A 16500-nucleotide genomic window follows, 5' to 3' on the forward strand; every position below is an offset into this window, starting at 1 on the left:
TTTGCAACCTATAGGTTTTACCCCATCAGGTTGATTACTAGATCCCATACTGAGTTGAAGTACATCGACTCCATCTCGAGATCCAGGCTTTGACCCATTCATCCCAGTCAACATCCTCCATTGCCTTCTGATAAGACAACGGATACTCAATCTCGCCATCGACTACCATAGCCAGGATTTTCGTAAAACCCATATAGCGAATAGGTGGGTTCACAACCCTCCCACTACGTCGAGGTTCCCTCAACTCATGAGGTGGAACTAACATACTAGATGAACTTCCATCAATAACTCTTGTTGATGGGGCAGACCCTTCAACAACTCTTGTTGAAGTTTCAGTAAATTTGTTGGAAAGTTCACGTAATACGATCTTACTACGTGGATTGTACTTCCTCATATGATCCTCCTCAAAGAAGGTAGCATTCATCGATACAAACACTTTATTTTCCTTAGGATCATAAAAGTAACCCCCTCCTGTACCTTTGGGGTAGCCTACAAAGAGGCATAACCTCCAACGTAGTTTCAATTTCTTTGGATTAGCCTCAAGCACATGTGCTGGGCAACTTTATATGCGGAAGTGATGCAAACTAGCATTACGCCCGTTCCACAACTCCAAAGGTATTCTCGCAACACTCTTGGAAGGAACACAATTGAGGATATACGCTACAGTCTCCACTGCAAAACCCCAAAATTAGTCCGGTAAGGAACCGTACCTCATCAACCGAACCATGTCCAACAAGGGTTCTGTTTCTCCTCTCCATTACACCATTCTGCTGAGGTGTACCTGGAAAGGTTTAAACTCATATATTTATAATAATATTAATTATTGGATAATTATCTCCTTTTCTCTAACAACCAATTGAGTGGGAGGTTATTGGTGGTTTCATGGTAACCGTGAGATAAAAGGAAAAATGTTTTCCTAATTTTAGAAAGAAAAGAAATAAGATTTGCAAAATTGTGTTTTTTAGATTTTTCCACTCTCGGAAAGTTCTCACAGAAAAGTTTTCAAGTAAATCAGATTTACTAACCGACAACTTGGAGTTAGCTAAACGATCTTGGAGTGTTCTTACATGATAGACACTCAACTAGACGATGAGCTAAACGATCCTATAGTTTTTGCTAGACGATCACATAGCTTTTCCTAAACGATTGGACATCGACCTATACGATAAGTTGTTCCATCTCCCACTTGCTCAATCGTTTACACAATTGTGGTTCCTCCAGTTTTCTGCCTCTAACCAAGTCCACATAGAGCTCACCTTCTAGATTCTCACACCGAGAATACCGAGGTAAGCTTTTTGGTGGTGTCATACTTAACTCGACACTGTTGAGGTTCTGTAGAGGCTGTTCGTGGTGTTTGGGGTGTTCATGACCTTAGCGATCGCTTAGTTCAAGTGCACGATGTTCGTACAGTGTAATGGTCATGTTGGACGAACGTTCATGTGTTACTGTGTTGCTGTGATCCAACATTCGTGATCAAGGAACTTAAGATCAATCTACAAAGGTTTGTTGATTCTTCCCTTGATCTATAGTAAATCATGTTGTAATTTCTATTTTATACATAATTGCATGTTTCCGTTTGTGATTGTAATTGTAAAGTTCATATACGATTAAAATTTGGAAAGATCTTTCCATTGCTCATGAAAATCCTCGTGTCCGATTTCCTTCAATTGGTATCAGAGCCAGGTTGTTCTGATATTCCAAATTTCAATTTTGTTTTGAACTTCTTTTACAATCTTGGTGGGTTTTCGACATTTGTGTTTAATTGTTAAATGCTTTTGTGGATGACGTTGATGGATGTTTATGGGTTTAATTGTCTTTCTATTAAAGTTTTCTTCAATTACAAAGTGTTAATTGGTAAGGGACCCTGTGTTTTTTGGTGTAATTAACATACTATCAAGTCTATAATTCAAAAAGTTTGAGCTAGTTAAGTCATTCATGATGAAATTTTGAAGCATGGTGATGCGGTTCTCAATGGGGAAGAAGACTAAGAGTTGGTCGTATCGTGTAGTCTAAGGTAGACGATCGTTGAGATTTATCTAAACGATCATGTAGATTTTTTATACGATCATGTAGTATTTACTAAACGATCGTTTAGCTAGGGTAAGTACTAGATGTTGCTCAAGTACTCGATGTAGGACTCCAAAAGGGGCCTACTACTGTTCAGGCATGGAGTCACTTTGTCTAAGAACATGTGTCCTAAGACGCCTTAAGAGGTTAAGAAAATGAGACGGGTCCCATATGCATCTATAATTGGCAGTCTGATGTATGCGATGCTCTATACTAGACCAGACAATTGCTACACTGTGGGAATAGTCAGTAGGTATCAGTCTAACCCAGGCCAGGGTCACTGGACCACAGTGAAGAACATCATCAAGTATCTTTGGAGAACGAGGGACTACATGATTGTGTATGGATCTAGGGATTTAATCCTTACTGGATACACGGATTCTAACTTTCAGATTGATAAGGACTCTCGTAAGTCCACTTCAAGGTCAGTCTTAACGGAGGAGCTGTAGTATAGAGTAGGCGCGGCAAACACATAGAGTAGAAGTATCACCTGATCCGCGAGATAGTGCACCGAGGAGACGTGATCGTCACGAAGATCGCTTTGGAGTATAATGTTGTTGACCCGTTTACGAAGGCTCTCATGATTACAGTGTTTGAGGGTCACCTTCAGAGCATGGGTCTACAGGAACGCTCGTGGCTGGACTAAGGCAAGTGGGAGGTTTTCTTGTATTGGGCTTTTATGCCCTAGTTTATTGTTTTGTACTTGTTTTTGTACACCTCACTTCGTTTTAGGAAATGTGGGAGATTGTTGGGGTTGATGCTCTAAAGTTTTGTGTCCTGTAGTTTGTAAACAGTCTATATGAACGCTTGTGATGTATAATATATGATATTTACTTCACTTCTTGATTTTCTCATCTGAATGTTTTATTTGCTTTATCACAAACCAATAAACGAAAATCCCTGGTTATCTTTATGTAACTTAAGCATGTATGTGGTGACATACAAGTGGATCATGTCTTAAGTGATAACCAAAATGGTCGGTAGTATATGGATATAGGAGGGAAACCTTATCCTGATAATGTTACAGATGCGGCCCGCTTTGTGGAATAGTTACAAGTGTTGTGACTTGTCACAGATGGTCTAATCTTAATCATTCGTGAAGGGGACATGCGAGCGGAGGCGTCTTATACAAAGAGTTTGTATAAGACCTGACCACGAAGTGTTAACGTCTCGTTATATAACATCGTTCATGACAAAGACTTCACTTCACTAGGATGACCATAGGTAACATGACCTCAATCCTGAGTGAGTTTGGCAACTCCTATCATTGAGGGTGGTCCTTTGATTTTTATGGGTACGAGTGGCCTAGTCGCCGACTCAAACCTACCATTTTGAGGATTAGCCTGATTTGGGAGTTGGGAACTCAGCTACACAAGATGGAATTCACTCCTTCCCTGAAGCAGGGACAAATAGATAGATAGCTCCCTTAAGGGCTGATTCCAGGGCTTGAACGATGTGGTGCCACACACCTTCTCTTGGCCCAAGAGGTGTACACACATAGTTGAACTATGTTGTATTGTTCATTAGAGGAATCAGTGGTACTTAAAAAGTGAGATGTAACTACAAGTGCAAAATGGTAAAATGGCACAGCTATACTTACGAGCATCTGTGAAGGGTCATCGTACTCATGATTGGTTATATCCGATGGATATAGAAATATATTTGTGGTAAGAAGAGTTCAGCTAACGGCCTTTAGTGGAATGCCTGGCAGTTAACGGATGGTGGATCTCGTGGCTAAAGTGTTTAGTCAACTATTCATGTACCGTTGGAGCTTCGAGCCATAGGTCCATAAGGTCCCCTTGGTAGCTTGGATACAAGTTGAGAATCAGTTTTTGGGTCAGTTTAAAATGGTCAAATTGACAAGAGGGAGTTGGATTATATATGATATAATTGAATTGGTTAATTGTATGTGATATGATTGACTAAATGTATGAGATACATTATTTTGGAGGAAATTGGATGTAAATATGATTTATATCAAGTTGAGGAGAAAATAATACTATGGTTGATATATGATATCAAACTATAGGTTATGAATATAATATGATTATATTTATTATTTTGTTAATTGGTCGGTTATGAGATAATTGGCAGGCGTTTTCTCCGAATTAGTGTGTTAGTGGGAAGTTCAATTCAGTTTTAGTAACTGAAGAATAAAATGAAAATGATTTTCATTTTGCAAGGGACACGCATAATCGCTCATGGTGTGTTAGCATTCTATTGCTAAGTGTTTAAGAGCCTATACAATAGCGCCCGTTTATTAAATGATTGCATACCCTCGCCTGCGCTTTCCTAAATTATTGCTCGCACTTTATCTAAACGATCGCTTACTGTTTACTAGACGATCGCTTAGCGCATGAGCATAATTAGACAATAGCTTACCTTTCATAGACGATCGCTAAGCTTTTATTACACGATCGTGTACCTCGCACTAAACGATCAAGCACTTGACTATACGATATTCATTCTATTCTCCCACTTGCTTAATCGTAGTACACGATAGCCTTTCCTCCTCCCCTCTACTAATTCCATCAAATCCCACCTTTTAGATTCTCACTCCAAGAATACTGAGGGCTCCGATTGGTGGTGTCGTCCCCGTTGCCTGTTGTGTGTGCAAAGCTATTCATGTAGACGACTGTGGTGTTGCTGGGAAACTACTTGCTAGACTAGAAAGAGCGAGAGGATTTCGTTCACGGTGAGACCGAGTTTTGTGAAGAAAAGTCTTCAACTGGTAAGTTCTCTCGGCCTTTTGTTTTTATCTTTTAAGCATGCCAGTAATTTAGTGTTATCAATGCATATTTGTTTGTTTGAATGTATATGTGGAAATTCTATCATAATGAATTGGAAAAAACCGCTTTCCGCTCATAAGTACTCTTCTATAAGAGTTCCTTCAATTTCGTTGCTGTTTTTGTATAAATATTATATAAAAGAAGTAGCAATGCATAAACAACGCATTAAGCATGACACTTAGGCTGTTTATAATCGTTATGAATGCCTTGTATGTCTTAGCTTTGCATTGTGGTTTTGGTTGTTTCCGTTTATAATTGTTATAAAGGAAATTAGAACTAAAATCGATAAGAAAGAGTTACATGTGGACTTAGGGTGAACTCAAGTTTTTTAAAAGTGTTTTAAAATTTGATTGAGATAGACCTAAGTTCAAATGGTTCTACAGAGTTTAGTAACCTAGATTAATCTTTTAAGATCAGTTTAATAGGATTAAATTGTTTAGCATAAAAGATTATATTTGTTTTAAATCTATCTGTAAAGGACCTTTTTTCTAAGGAGGGTTCTGTCTAGGCTGGGATATTTAAGCTGACGGAAATAGAACACCCCTATCTGGAAACCTACCTGAAAAGGTAAATTAGATAGATTTTCTACAAGCATGAGACAATTGTTCAAGGATTCTATTAAAGAGTTTAATGGATGATGATCAAAAATTTTTTAAGTATCCAAGATAAAAGTACTCTTGGACAAACGTAAAAATCACTTAGTTAAAATCCTTAGTCGTGTTTTTTCTAAGTAAACTAAACCCTAGGTTATAAAATACTTAGTGGGAGGAAGAGATGTATCTGATATGTCTATGATTCCACTCACGTTTCTCCTTGTATGTTCATATTGTGAGATTCATGCTTGGCCTCGGGGTGCCTTGGGAGCATCCCCCTTCGGATGGTGTTTGCATGAGTCACTATCAAGGTGGACAAAAAGAGTGTTTATAGTAAGTGGGTGAAGGGTATGTGTCAACACGTCCTATGGTCTCTGTCATTGGTTCATATCATGAGATCATTCTGTACTCCCTCATGGCGCCCTAGGAGCGTCCCCCTTCGGATGGGTTTTGTGCAATTGGTCAAGATCAAGGTGAACTCTAGAAATAGATAGAGTCACTTTAGGTTTTGCCCCAATTGGATTTTTTCCCTTCGGATTGGCAGCTTAGGGTGGATCTCTAGGGCTTAAAATAGCGGGTCGCACTTACAGGAGATTGTTAAGTTAATGATCTCTTGACCAAATCAATGATGACTAGTCGTTATAGGAACAAGAGTTGTTCTGGCATTAATGACTTGTTGAGAACTTCTCAATTCAGAGGAGGGATAATTGACCTCCCTTCGGCGACTTTTATCCTAAACCTTCGAAGCGTCATTGCGAAACTAGATGTCACATGGGGTTCATATTAGTTTTGCTAAAACCTTATTGGATGTTGTTTGTCTTACAACATGTACTTAAAACCTAACGTAGGTCATGTGTTTTTCTTTTCAGCAACTCGTTAGTATTTCCGTTTACTACCTTTAATATGACTAATTACATACAATGGAAAGAATTGTGTAAAATGCATTTCGTGGTAAATGACCTCGAATTTGTCATGGTTGAAGAGTGTCCTTAAGTCCCAACCCTTAATGCACCGTGAAGTGTTCGCAATGTATATGAAGTGTGGATGAAGGCTAATTCATTGGCCCGACTTCACATTTTGGCTAACATACCTGATGTTTTGACCAAAAAGGTTGAGAACATGATCATTACATGCGAGATCATGGACTTGTTGCAAGATTTGTTTGAACATCAATTCTTACTTTTCGAGCATAAAGGGATGGATGACAAAACCAGTAGTGTCAGTTGTTCTGACACTGATCCCACCAAAAGAGGAGAAAAGACGGTAAATTTGATTTATTGGTCTTGGAGACGTGTTTGGTAGAGAATGACGATTCTGCCTGGATCCTAGATTCGGATACTACCAATCATGTCAGTTTCTCTTACCAAGGATTCAGTTCCTGGCAAACATTGCCACAGGGAGAGATGACTCTTAGAGTCGGCACTAGTGAGGTTGTTTCTGCTGTTGCTGGCAGGCTGAAGTTATTTGTTGACAAGAAACGTTATCTATTACTGGATAATGTTTTTGTAGTTCCTCATATTAAGAGAAACTTAATTTTGGTTTCGTCTCATTGAACAAGGGTATACCATCTCCTTTTCTGATAATAAAGTGTTTATTTTCAAGAATGGAATGGAGATTGGCTTTGATTCAATGGAAAGTAACTTATATGTACTGAGGCCGTTATTCATAAGAGCCTTATTTAACACTGAAATGTTCAGTACGACAACAACAGCTAAAAGAACAAAGGTTTCTCCTAAGGAAAACGCCCATATTTTGCATCTAAGGTTAGGTCACATCAACCTCAATAGGATTGAGAAGTTGGTGAAAAGTGGACTTCTAAAGAGTGTAAAAGAAAACTTTTTGTTGGTATGTGAATCATGCCTCAAAGGTAAGATGACCAAACGACCTTTTACTGGAAAAGGTTACAGAGCCAAGGAAGCCTTGGAGCTTGTACATTCAGACCTCTGTGGTCCGATGAATGTTAGGACTCGAGGTGGGTATGAATATTTTATCTTTTCCATAGATGATTATTCAAGATTCAGGTATCTTTACCAAATGCAACGTAAGTCTGAAACCCTTGATAAGTTCAAGGAGGCATTAGGACAAGTGGGAGATTGTTGAGATTGGTGTCTTAATTCTCCCAAAGTCTCGCTGTTTGTAATTATACACATTGTTTATGAATAAAATAATTGTTAATTCATTCTGACTTTTACTCATACCCAATAAACAAAGCTCCACGGTTATCTTATGTAAACTTAAGCATGTATATGTGATATACAAGTGGATCATGCCTTAAGTGATAACCTAAATAGGTCTGTAGTATAAGGATTAAGGTGGGATACCTGATCCTTGTGACACTACGGATACGACCCGCTTTGTAGAGGTTTGCAAGTGTTTTAAACTACTACAAATGGTAGATCCTAATCATTCATGTAGATACATTTGAGTGGGGGTGTCCTATACAGAGAGTTTGTATAAGATCGGACCACGAGATGACTAGACTCTATATATAACATCGTTGATACTGGAGACTTACATCTCACCTAAACGACCATAGGTGACACAACCTCAATCTTGAGTGTTCTGGGAACTCCTGCTTTTGAGGACGGTGTTTTGCTTAGTATGGGTGAGAGTGGCCAGATTTCCAACTCAACATGCCTATCTTTTTGGAGACTTATCTGATTTGGGAGCTGGGAACTCAATTACACAAGAAGGAATTCATTCTTTTCTCGAATCAGGGGTAAGTAGATAGATTGCTCCCTTAAGGACTGATTCTGGGGCTTGAACATAGTGGCCACAACTTCTCTTTGGAAGAGAGGACTCAGTCATAGAGAACTATGACTTATGTTCATTAGAGGACTCAATGGTACTTGAGGAGTTAGATGTAACTACAGGGGCATAACGGTTACTGGCCGAGTTGTACTTACGAGCGATCTGTGAAAGGTTGTCATGTTGTTGATTGGTTAAGATGAACACATAATATATCTGTAGTAAGAGAGTTCAGTTTTCGGTCTTTAGTGGAGTGCCTAGCAGTTAACAAATGATAGATCCCGTGACTAAAGAGTTTATTCAATTATTCACATACCGTTGGAGCTTCGAGCTATAGGTTCATAAGGTCCCCTTGGTAGCTCAATGGATTCAAGTTGAGGATTAGTTCTTGGTGTTGATTTGAAATGTTCAAATTGACAAGAGATAATTCGATTATATAGCTATGATCAGTATGGTGTATGAGATACATCAAATGGAGGATTAATGTAAATGAGATTTACATTAAGTGCCATGGAATAGAAAAAGAGCTATGGTCTATATGTTTCATGAGATGAAATATTAAAACTAAAGGTTATAAATATATTATGGTAAGTTAGTTATCATTTATATTTATAATAATATTAATTATTGGATAATTATCTCTTTTTCTCTAACAACCAATTAAGTGAGAGGTTATTGATGGTTTCATGGTAACCATAAAATAAAAGGAAAAATGTTTTCCTAATTTTAGAAAGAAAAGAAATAAGATTTGCAAAATTGTGTTTTTTTAGATTTTCCACTCTCAGAAAGTTCTCCGGAGAAGTTTTCGAGTAAATCAGTAGGTTGTTCCATCTCCCACTTGTTCAATCGTTTACACGATTGTGGTTCCTCCGATTTTCTGCCTCTAACTAAGTCCACACAGAGCCCACCCTTTGGATTCTCACACCGAGAATACCGAGGTAACCTTCTTGATGGTGTCATACTCAACTCAACACTGTTGAGGTTCTGTGGAGGTCGTTAGCATTGTTCGGGGTGTTCATGACCTTGGCGATCGCTTAGTTCGAGTACACAGTATTCGTGCCGTGTAGCGGTCGTGTTGGACGAACGTTCATGTGTTGTTGTGTTGTTGTGATTGAACGTTCGTGATCAAGGAACTTGAAGATCAGTCTACAAAGGTTTATTGCCCTTGATCTGTAGGAAAACATGCTGTAATTTCTATTTTATGCATAACCGCATATTTCCGTTTGTGATTGTAATTGTAAAGTTCATATATGATTGAAATTTGGAAAGATTCTTTTGCTGCTCATGGAAATCCTCGTGTCTGATTTCTTTCATCCCCAAAGTGGTAGGTTTGAGTCGGCAATCTAGCCACTAGCACCCATGCAAATCAAAGGACCGCCCTCAAAGGCAGGAGTTCCCAACTCATTCAGGATTAAGGTCATGTTACCTATAGTCATCCTAGTGAAGTGAAGTCTCTATCATGAACGGCGTTATATAATGAGACTATACACTTCGTGGTCCGGTCTTATACAAACTCCTTTGTATAGGACACCCTCGCTTGTATGTTTCCACATGAATGATCAGGATCAGACCATCTGTAGCACATCACAATACTTGTAACTATCAACAAAGCGGGTCACATTTGTGTTGTCATTTGGATAAGGTTTCCCTTCTATATCCATATACTATAGACCATTTTGGTTATCACTTAAGGCATGATCCACTTGTATGTCTCCACATACATGCCTAAGTTACAACGACAACTAGGGATCTTAGTTTATTGGTTTGTGTAAATTCAAATAAAACATATCATGTTTCATAGACAACAGTGAAGAAAATATCTTATATTATTACATCACAAGCGTTTGTTCATACAAATGTTTACAAACTACAGGACCCAACGAGAGTTTAGGCATCAAGCCCAACAATAAATACACAAATATTTCAATTTGGGCCCTTCATTTTGGGTCATCTATGTCATTTTTTCAAGTTTATTTTTGATAAACATCATACTCTTAAAGTCCTATAAAAAAGAAAAAAATATATTGGCATGTTTAATATCGTTCATATTTCTCATTTTTTGAGAAAAAAACTTGTTTAATAACTATTCTTGCTTCTTATTTCAAACTTTTAAGAAATGTTTCTAAAAATGGTACAATTTGTGGACTAAAAAATTAGTTTTTCCAAATTCGTTTTCATTTGCTATTTATATTTCATGCTTCATTATAATTATCAAATTTGATGATTGACTTATTGGTGTTAAGTCACTTATGAATTGAATACATTCAAGTCTTAGGTACAAAACTTAGTCTCATAGTTTTTTTTTTTTTAAAAAAAAAAAAAAAAAAAAGGAAGAAGTAAAAAACGGATAAAAAAAAAGAAAATTTAAAAAAAAAGGGAAGAAGCATACAAAAAGCAAAAATCAGATAAATGAAATAAGCAAAAATCAAACAAAAATTGACTAATCAACATTTTTATATTTACAAATATTCCAGAGATAGTGATATATTTTGAGATTTTTTCTTTTTTCTACTATCCATTACAAATATCCTAAATCAAATGAAACAAAATATTGTACATTCAAACGAAAATTGGCCGTGAAATTTGAGCAATCAGTAGAGTAGTTGGAACAAACATAAACATTCGAAGTAGTGAAGACGGAAGGGAGCAAGTAACCAAGTACAGTGGCATGATCAGGGCGTGGAATCGTCAACCTCCATGCGGAAAATCCAAGCCCCAGCGGGCAGCCCCCAACATGAAAAAGTAACGAAGTCTCTCCCTCTTTCTCTATCATGCCTGTAAGTTTAGTTGCCTGTTACTTCCCGACTAAGGTACCCTCCATTTTTTAGACTTACCTTGTGCATTGCAACGGCAACTTCAGAATCAAATTGTTACACGTCTCTACCCCGCAATTCAACGTCGATCTCTGACTTTGTTCCTCTCATCTCCCTCCTGCCATTCTCTCCACCATCTGTCCTCCATTATGATTCTACTGATTGATTCCCGTTTCTTTTAAATCCAAAAGCCCTAGTTTCATTTCTTTCTTCCATACCCACCTTCATCAACTCAATTCCGATTCTCTTCACCCTTGACTACTCGATCTCATGATGCCGGGAAAACCATGTGTTTTTCTCTCCGTTTGTTTTTTTCTTTCTGTCTCCACTTTGGGTAGATTTGTTGTCGAGAAGAACAGCTTGAAGATAATTTCCCCAGATTCCATCAAGGGTGTTTACGAATGTGCGATTGGGAATTTTGGGGTTCCTGAATATGGAGGCACAATGACTGGCATCGTGCATTATCCTAAAGCCAATCAGAAGGCATGCAAGAGCTTTGACGACGCCGGTATCTCTTTCAAGTCCAAACCTGGAAGTCTCCCTACCTTTGTTCTTGCCGATCGAGGAGGTTAGCTTTCTCGCTATGATGTTTGGTATTTCCCCTCGATTGAATGATTTTTTCGAACATCGAACTCCTTGGCTTTTTCCGGTCGTTGAGTTTTCCAATTCTGTATGCATGATCGCACGGTGGGAGCTGAAATTCCGTAAAATTTGGCTCTTTTTATGCTTTTTCTAGTTCAAGCGAATTAGTGGCTTAGTAGTTAGTATTATATAGGTATGGGGGTCATTTAAAGCACTTGGGGTTTGGTTATGCTCAACAATCCTGCCCAACTTAGGGTTCATCTTTAGATTGTCACGAGCACATGTATATGTGCGAGTCTCATTCAAGTCACTAATATCTCATAGCCCAAATGGGGAACATAATATCATAAACAAGAAAAAAAGAAAAAAGAAAAAGAAGAAGAAAATTGAACTGTTTCGTTCTTTGATAAGACATCGGTGAAGCTCAAGACACGAGTTGTAAACTAAATATTTGATGACATTGTTCTCTGTAAGGGACTATATGTTACTTATTTCCTGTCTTTTAATTCAAATTTTACTACGTCTTGGTTCCTGTCTGGCTGTTGTTCAATATTTTCGTTTTTTGTTGAGGAATTTGTTTGCCTTTGTTTTAGATTGTTACTTCACCACGAAGGCGTGGAATGCACAAAATGGTGGAGCTGCAGCGATCCTTGTTGCAGATGATAGACTTGAACCGTTGATTACCATGGACTCTCCAGAAGAAGAGAAGGCAGATGCCAGTTACCTAAAAGACATTACCATACCGTCTGCTCTTATTAGCAAAAGCTTGGGAGATGACATCAAGAAAGCTCTATCTAGTGAAGGGATGGTTAGTATAAATCTTGATTGGACAGAAGCTCTTCCACATCCTGATGATCGAGTTGAGTATGAATTTTGGACAAATAGTAATGATGAGTGTGGGCCAAAGTGTGATAGTCAGATTGAGTTTGTGAAGAATTTCAAAGGAGCTGCTCAGACACTTGAGCAGAAAGGGTACACTCAATTTACTCCCCATTATATAACATGGTACTGCCCAGATGCTTTTACTTTGAGTAAGCAATGCAAATCTCAATGCATCAATCATGGGAGATACTGTGCACCAGATCCCGAACAGGATTTCAGTGAAGGATATGATGGAAAGGATGTGGTTGTTCAAAATCTACGCCAAATTTGTTTCTTTAAAGTTGCAAATGAATCTGGAAAACCTTGGCTTTGGTGGGATTATGTCACTGACTTTTCAATCCGTTGTCCCATGAAAGAAAAGAAGTACAATGAGGAATGTGCCAATGAAGTTATTAAATCTTTTGGTAGGTTAATTGTTGTATATTTGTATGAAATTCAATTTTTTTTTTTTACTCAGTTGGAGCTACCAAAATTTTTCTTTTTCATTCCTTTGAGCTATTCAATAAAGTAGGTTGTGTTTGGTTCATGTTACAACACTGGAACCAATCTCTAACGTGCTTATTTTGGGTAATCTGGCTGTGAAGGTATGGATCTTAACAAGATAAAAGACTGTATTGGAGATCCAGGGGCAGATGTGGAGAACCCAATTCTTAAAGCTGAACAGGATGCACAGGTGGAGTTTCCATGGCCTTTTTCCTCTTTTAATACTTTCTATTCTTACATCTTTCTTCCTTGGTATTTTTTAACCTAGACTTAATGTTACACTTGTTAGCTATTTTCTTCAGATTGGTAGGGGTTCCCGAGGAGATGTTACTATATTGCCGACTCTTGTCATAAATAACAGACAGTATAGAGGTTTAGTGGAATTTGGTCTTGTTGTCTTTGCAAATTTTCGCTGAATGTTTTTATAATGTATATTCTTCTTATTCATCTTGTTTCATTAATTTAGGCAAGCTGGATAAAGGAGCAGTTCTGAAAGGCATTTGTTCTGGTTTTCAGGAGACCACAGAGCCTGCAATTTGTTTAACTGAAGGTCCTAACTGACTGGCCCCTCCCTATAGCAAAGTCCCCGCCCCTCCTTCACAGACCCAAATAACACACTCCAAATGTTTCATTTATCCCCAGTTAGAGTGTTTTCTAGTAAATTTGAGTGGATTGTCTTACTAGTTGCTCAAATTGAATTAAATTTCAGTCATTCATTCCCAATTATACATGAATGCCAATGCACCTTTGATGGGTACATATTGCATTTATGTATTACAAAATTGTAAATAACTTATTCCATTGTCTCGACTAAATTCTGAAGTAATGGTGATGGTTGTTATTTCCTGATTTATCTTTTATTTGCAGACGTTGAAACAAATGAGTGTTTAACAAATAATGGTGGTTGCTGGCACAATAAGGATGCAAATGTTTCTGCATGCAGGGTATTCCATTTCTCAAACATTCATTTGGATTGATTTTCTGGTAACTTTCTCTGGATATATGTATATTTTAGAATTGTTTCTAAGGCACATGCAACTTAGGATACATTTCGAGGAAGAGTTTGTGAATGTCCTACTGTTCAAGGTGTGAAGTTCATTGGAGATGGCTATACTCATTGTGAACGTAAGTTATCCTGAGACTATGCAAATCAAATGAAGATGGTGCCATGAAAATTATTATACCTCTGCTTCATTAATTTATCATGACCAGTAATTGATGGTGAGAATTTTGTAAAAAACTCCAGTGACAATATGAGAGATGGATTTCATTGGCAATCAATAGTTAGAAATTCTTAGGATTGAATGGTTGAGAGAAAATCTGGATGGGGATTGGTAAAATTCTTTCTGAGGTGTCTAAGTCGTCTCTTGATATCCCTGCCGTCTATTGTGGCATGCTAACAAAAAATTATCCTTGACCCCTCATTTTCTAAAACATGTCTTTCTTTGGGTAGGCTGATTCTTAGCAATCCTATAATATCGTCAGCTCAAAAGAAACCAGATTCTTTTTTCTCTATTGAGGGGAGTAGGGTACTTGAGAGGATGCTTAGAATCTTCTTCATTTTAATTCTTCCTTCTGACCTTTTGTATCCTTGTTTGTCAATGATTTTTTTTTCCACTTTCTATGATTACAAATGATCGGAGCCATTTCTCCAAAAATTGTTAGTATTATCTTTTATGAACTTCATTTTGCTGCCTAAATGGAGGAAAATCCACCTATATGCCTTTTGCATGCTAGCCTCAGGAGCTTTACGCTGTGAAATAAATAATGGGGGTTGTTGGAAGGGCACCAAAGATGGAAGAACTTACTCTGCCTGTTCTGTAAGTTTATCTTTTACCATATAGCGCTCAACATTTTGGGGGGGGGGGGGGGGAATGGACTAACTATCATTATAACCACAACTACTTGTATTTTTTATGGATGGGTCAGGATGACCATACAAAGGGCTGCAAGTGCCCTCCGGGATTTAAAGGCGATGGAGTCCACAAGTGTGAAGGTGCTCAACGCCCTTGTATTTTTGCACCACCTTTATTTATTAATCATTTTAAAGCATGTGAGGAATGGTTTAGCATTTGGTGAACTTGAACCATTTTAGCCTCGATTCTATCATGTCAAATGACTTCCTAAAAGATGATAAGAGATAATTAATAATTGAGTTGGATAAATTTGGATGTGGTTCTCCACTCTCTTTAGGTTTACTCATACGAAGCAGTGAATCTTGTTTCAACATACTAGTGGCAATGTTGTATCTGTTTCTGATAGTATGCCCATGGATTGAAAAGACGACAGAATGCTTGTTAATATTATGTGTTTCTGAAGTAGCTCACATGTTTTACATGGTTTTATTTGCTTTCCAGATGTGGACGAGTGCAAGGAGAAGCTAGCATGCCAGTGCTCAGAGTGCAAATGTCAGAATACATGGGGCAGCTATGATTGCAGATGCAGAAATGGTTTACTGTATATGCACGAACATGATACATGTATAGGTATCGATGAAATGCCTCACTTTGGTCATATGATTATTATTATTTGAGTAGAAGTTCACGCTCTTGTGTGAGTTTGTCCAGAAGCATAACATTAGACTCTAGAACCATGTGTGGTATAGAAATTTTCTGTTATGATCCTCTGTTAACTGTTGCTATCAGTTGCTCTATTTGTACGTTTGATGAATTATTTCACTTTGTAAACTGCATTGAAAAAATTCACTAGGCAGCATGGGGAACACTGTGACAAGCTGGAGCGTTGTAAAGATTATTATCCTTGTGTTGGCCATCACTGGGATCGCAGGATATGCAGTTTACAAATACAGAATCCGGGTACTGTTATTTGATTGCATCTTTGATGTTGATATGTTCCTGTTAAGAATTGAATGAGGTGCATGAACACCCGATATCTACTGATGCTAGAAAAATCATAGTATGGAAACTGCAAGAATGAATGTATATTTATGTTAATGCCAATATTTTTGACTTGGTGACATTCTTATTTTTATATTTAAAAATGCAGAGGTATATGGATTCTGAAATACGGGCTATCATGGCTCAATATATGCCCTTGGACAATCAAGGAGCGACTTCTAATTACGCCCCCCGTGGGGAGATTTGATATGGTGACTTCACTGGAAGATTCAGGTTTTGGACATTTGTGGAGTCGACTACATGAAAGGTGTGAGGCTTGAAGCCGGATACTGATGTTATCTTAGGTTGATGCAGCAGGTGTGTTGGTTGTAAATTATATATAAATATAGCTAAGCTAGTCAGCTGAGGTTTATAGTCCTGTTGCCATATGGGAAATATCTGGGGATTTTAGCTTGTCCTTTTTCTTCCCTTTCCCACCTATTGCCTGGAATGTGCAATTTATTTGTGTGTCCGTTTTGGGCGTCAAATGGGACAGGTGAGTGAGGATTGAGATCCTCTTTCTTAATAAAAGGGTGGGCTGAGCGGAGCTAGATGCCAAATTCGACTGCATTTAAGATTTTTGTTCGCATTGTCTTTATGGCCCAGTAATCAACTATGTTGGAACGAGTATGGAACATAGAAAACG

General features: G+C 37.9%; 1 protein-coding gene across 3 annotated transcripts; it reads left to right on the forward strand.

Annotated features, from left to right (window-relative positions):
• The first annotated feature begins 10780 nt into the window (after positions 1 to 10780).
• LOC120090300 (vacuolar-sorting receptor 1-like) lies at positions 10781 to 16424 on the forward strand. 3 transcript variants are annotated; one of them, XR_005485505.1, is made up of 13 exons: positions 10784 to 11578; positions 12186 to 12878; positions 13059 to 13147; positions 13260 to 13329; positions 13424 to 13507; positions 13825 to 13901; positions 14001 to 14082; positions 14695 to 14777; positions 14887 to 14953; positions 15315 to 15443; positions 15667 to 15773; positions 15964 to 16319; positions 16351 to 16424. XR_005485505.1 is itself a non-coding variant. In XM_039047873.1 (12 exons), the coding sequence occupies exons 1-12, from the start codon at positions 11281 to 11283 to the stop codon at positions 16060 to 16062; spliced, it is 1878 nt and encodes a 625-aa protein (XP_038903801.1). In that variant the 5' UTR covers positions 10784 to 11280; the 3' UTR covers positions 16063 to 16424. The 3 variants fall into 3 exon arrangements, 2 of the variants coding, with proteins under 2 accessions (XP_038903802.1, XP_038903801.1); XM_039047873.1 differs by having other exon boundaries at positions 15964 to 16424; XM_039047874.1 differs by lacking the exons at positions 14695 to 14777; positions 14887 to 14953 and having other exon boundaries at positions 10781 to 11578; positions 15964 to 16424.
• The last annotated feature ends 76 nt before the right edge of the window (positions 16425 to 16500 follow it).

The sequence above is a fragment of the Benincasa hispida genome, chromosome 11 (genome assembly GCF_009727055.1).
Source record: "Benincasa hispida cultivar B227 chromosome 11, ASM972705v1, whole genome shotgun sequence".
Classification (NCBI taxonomy): domain Eukaryota; kingdom Viridiplantae; phylum Streptophyta; class Magnoliopsida; order Cucurbitales; family Cucurbitaceae; genus Benincasa; species Benincasa hispida.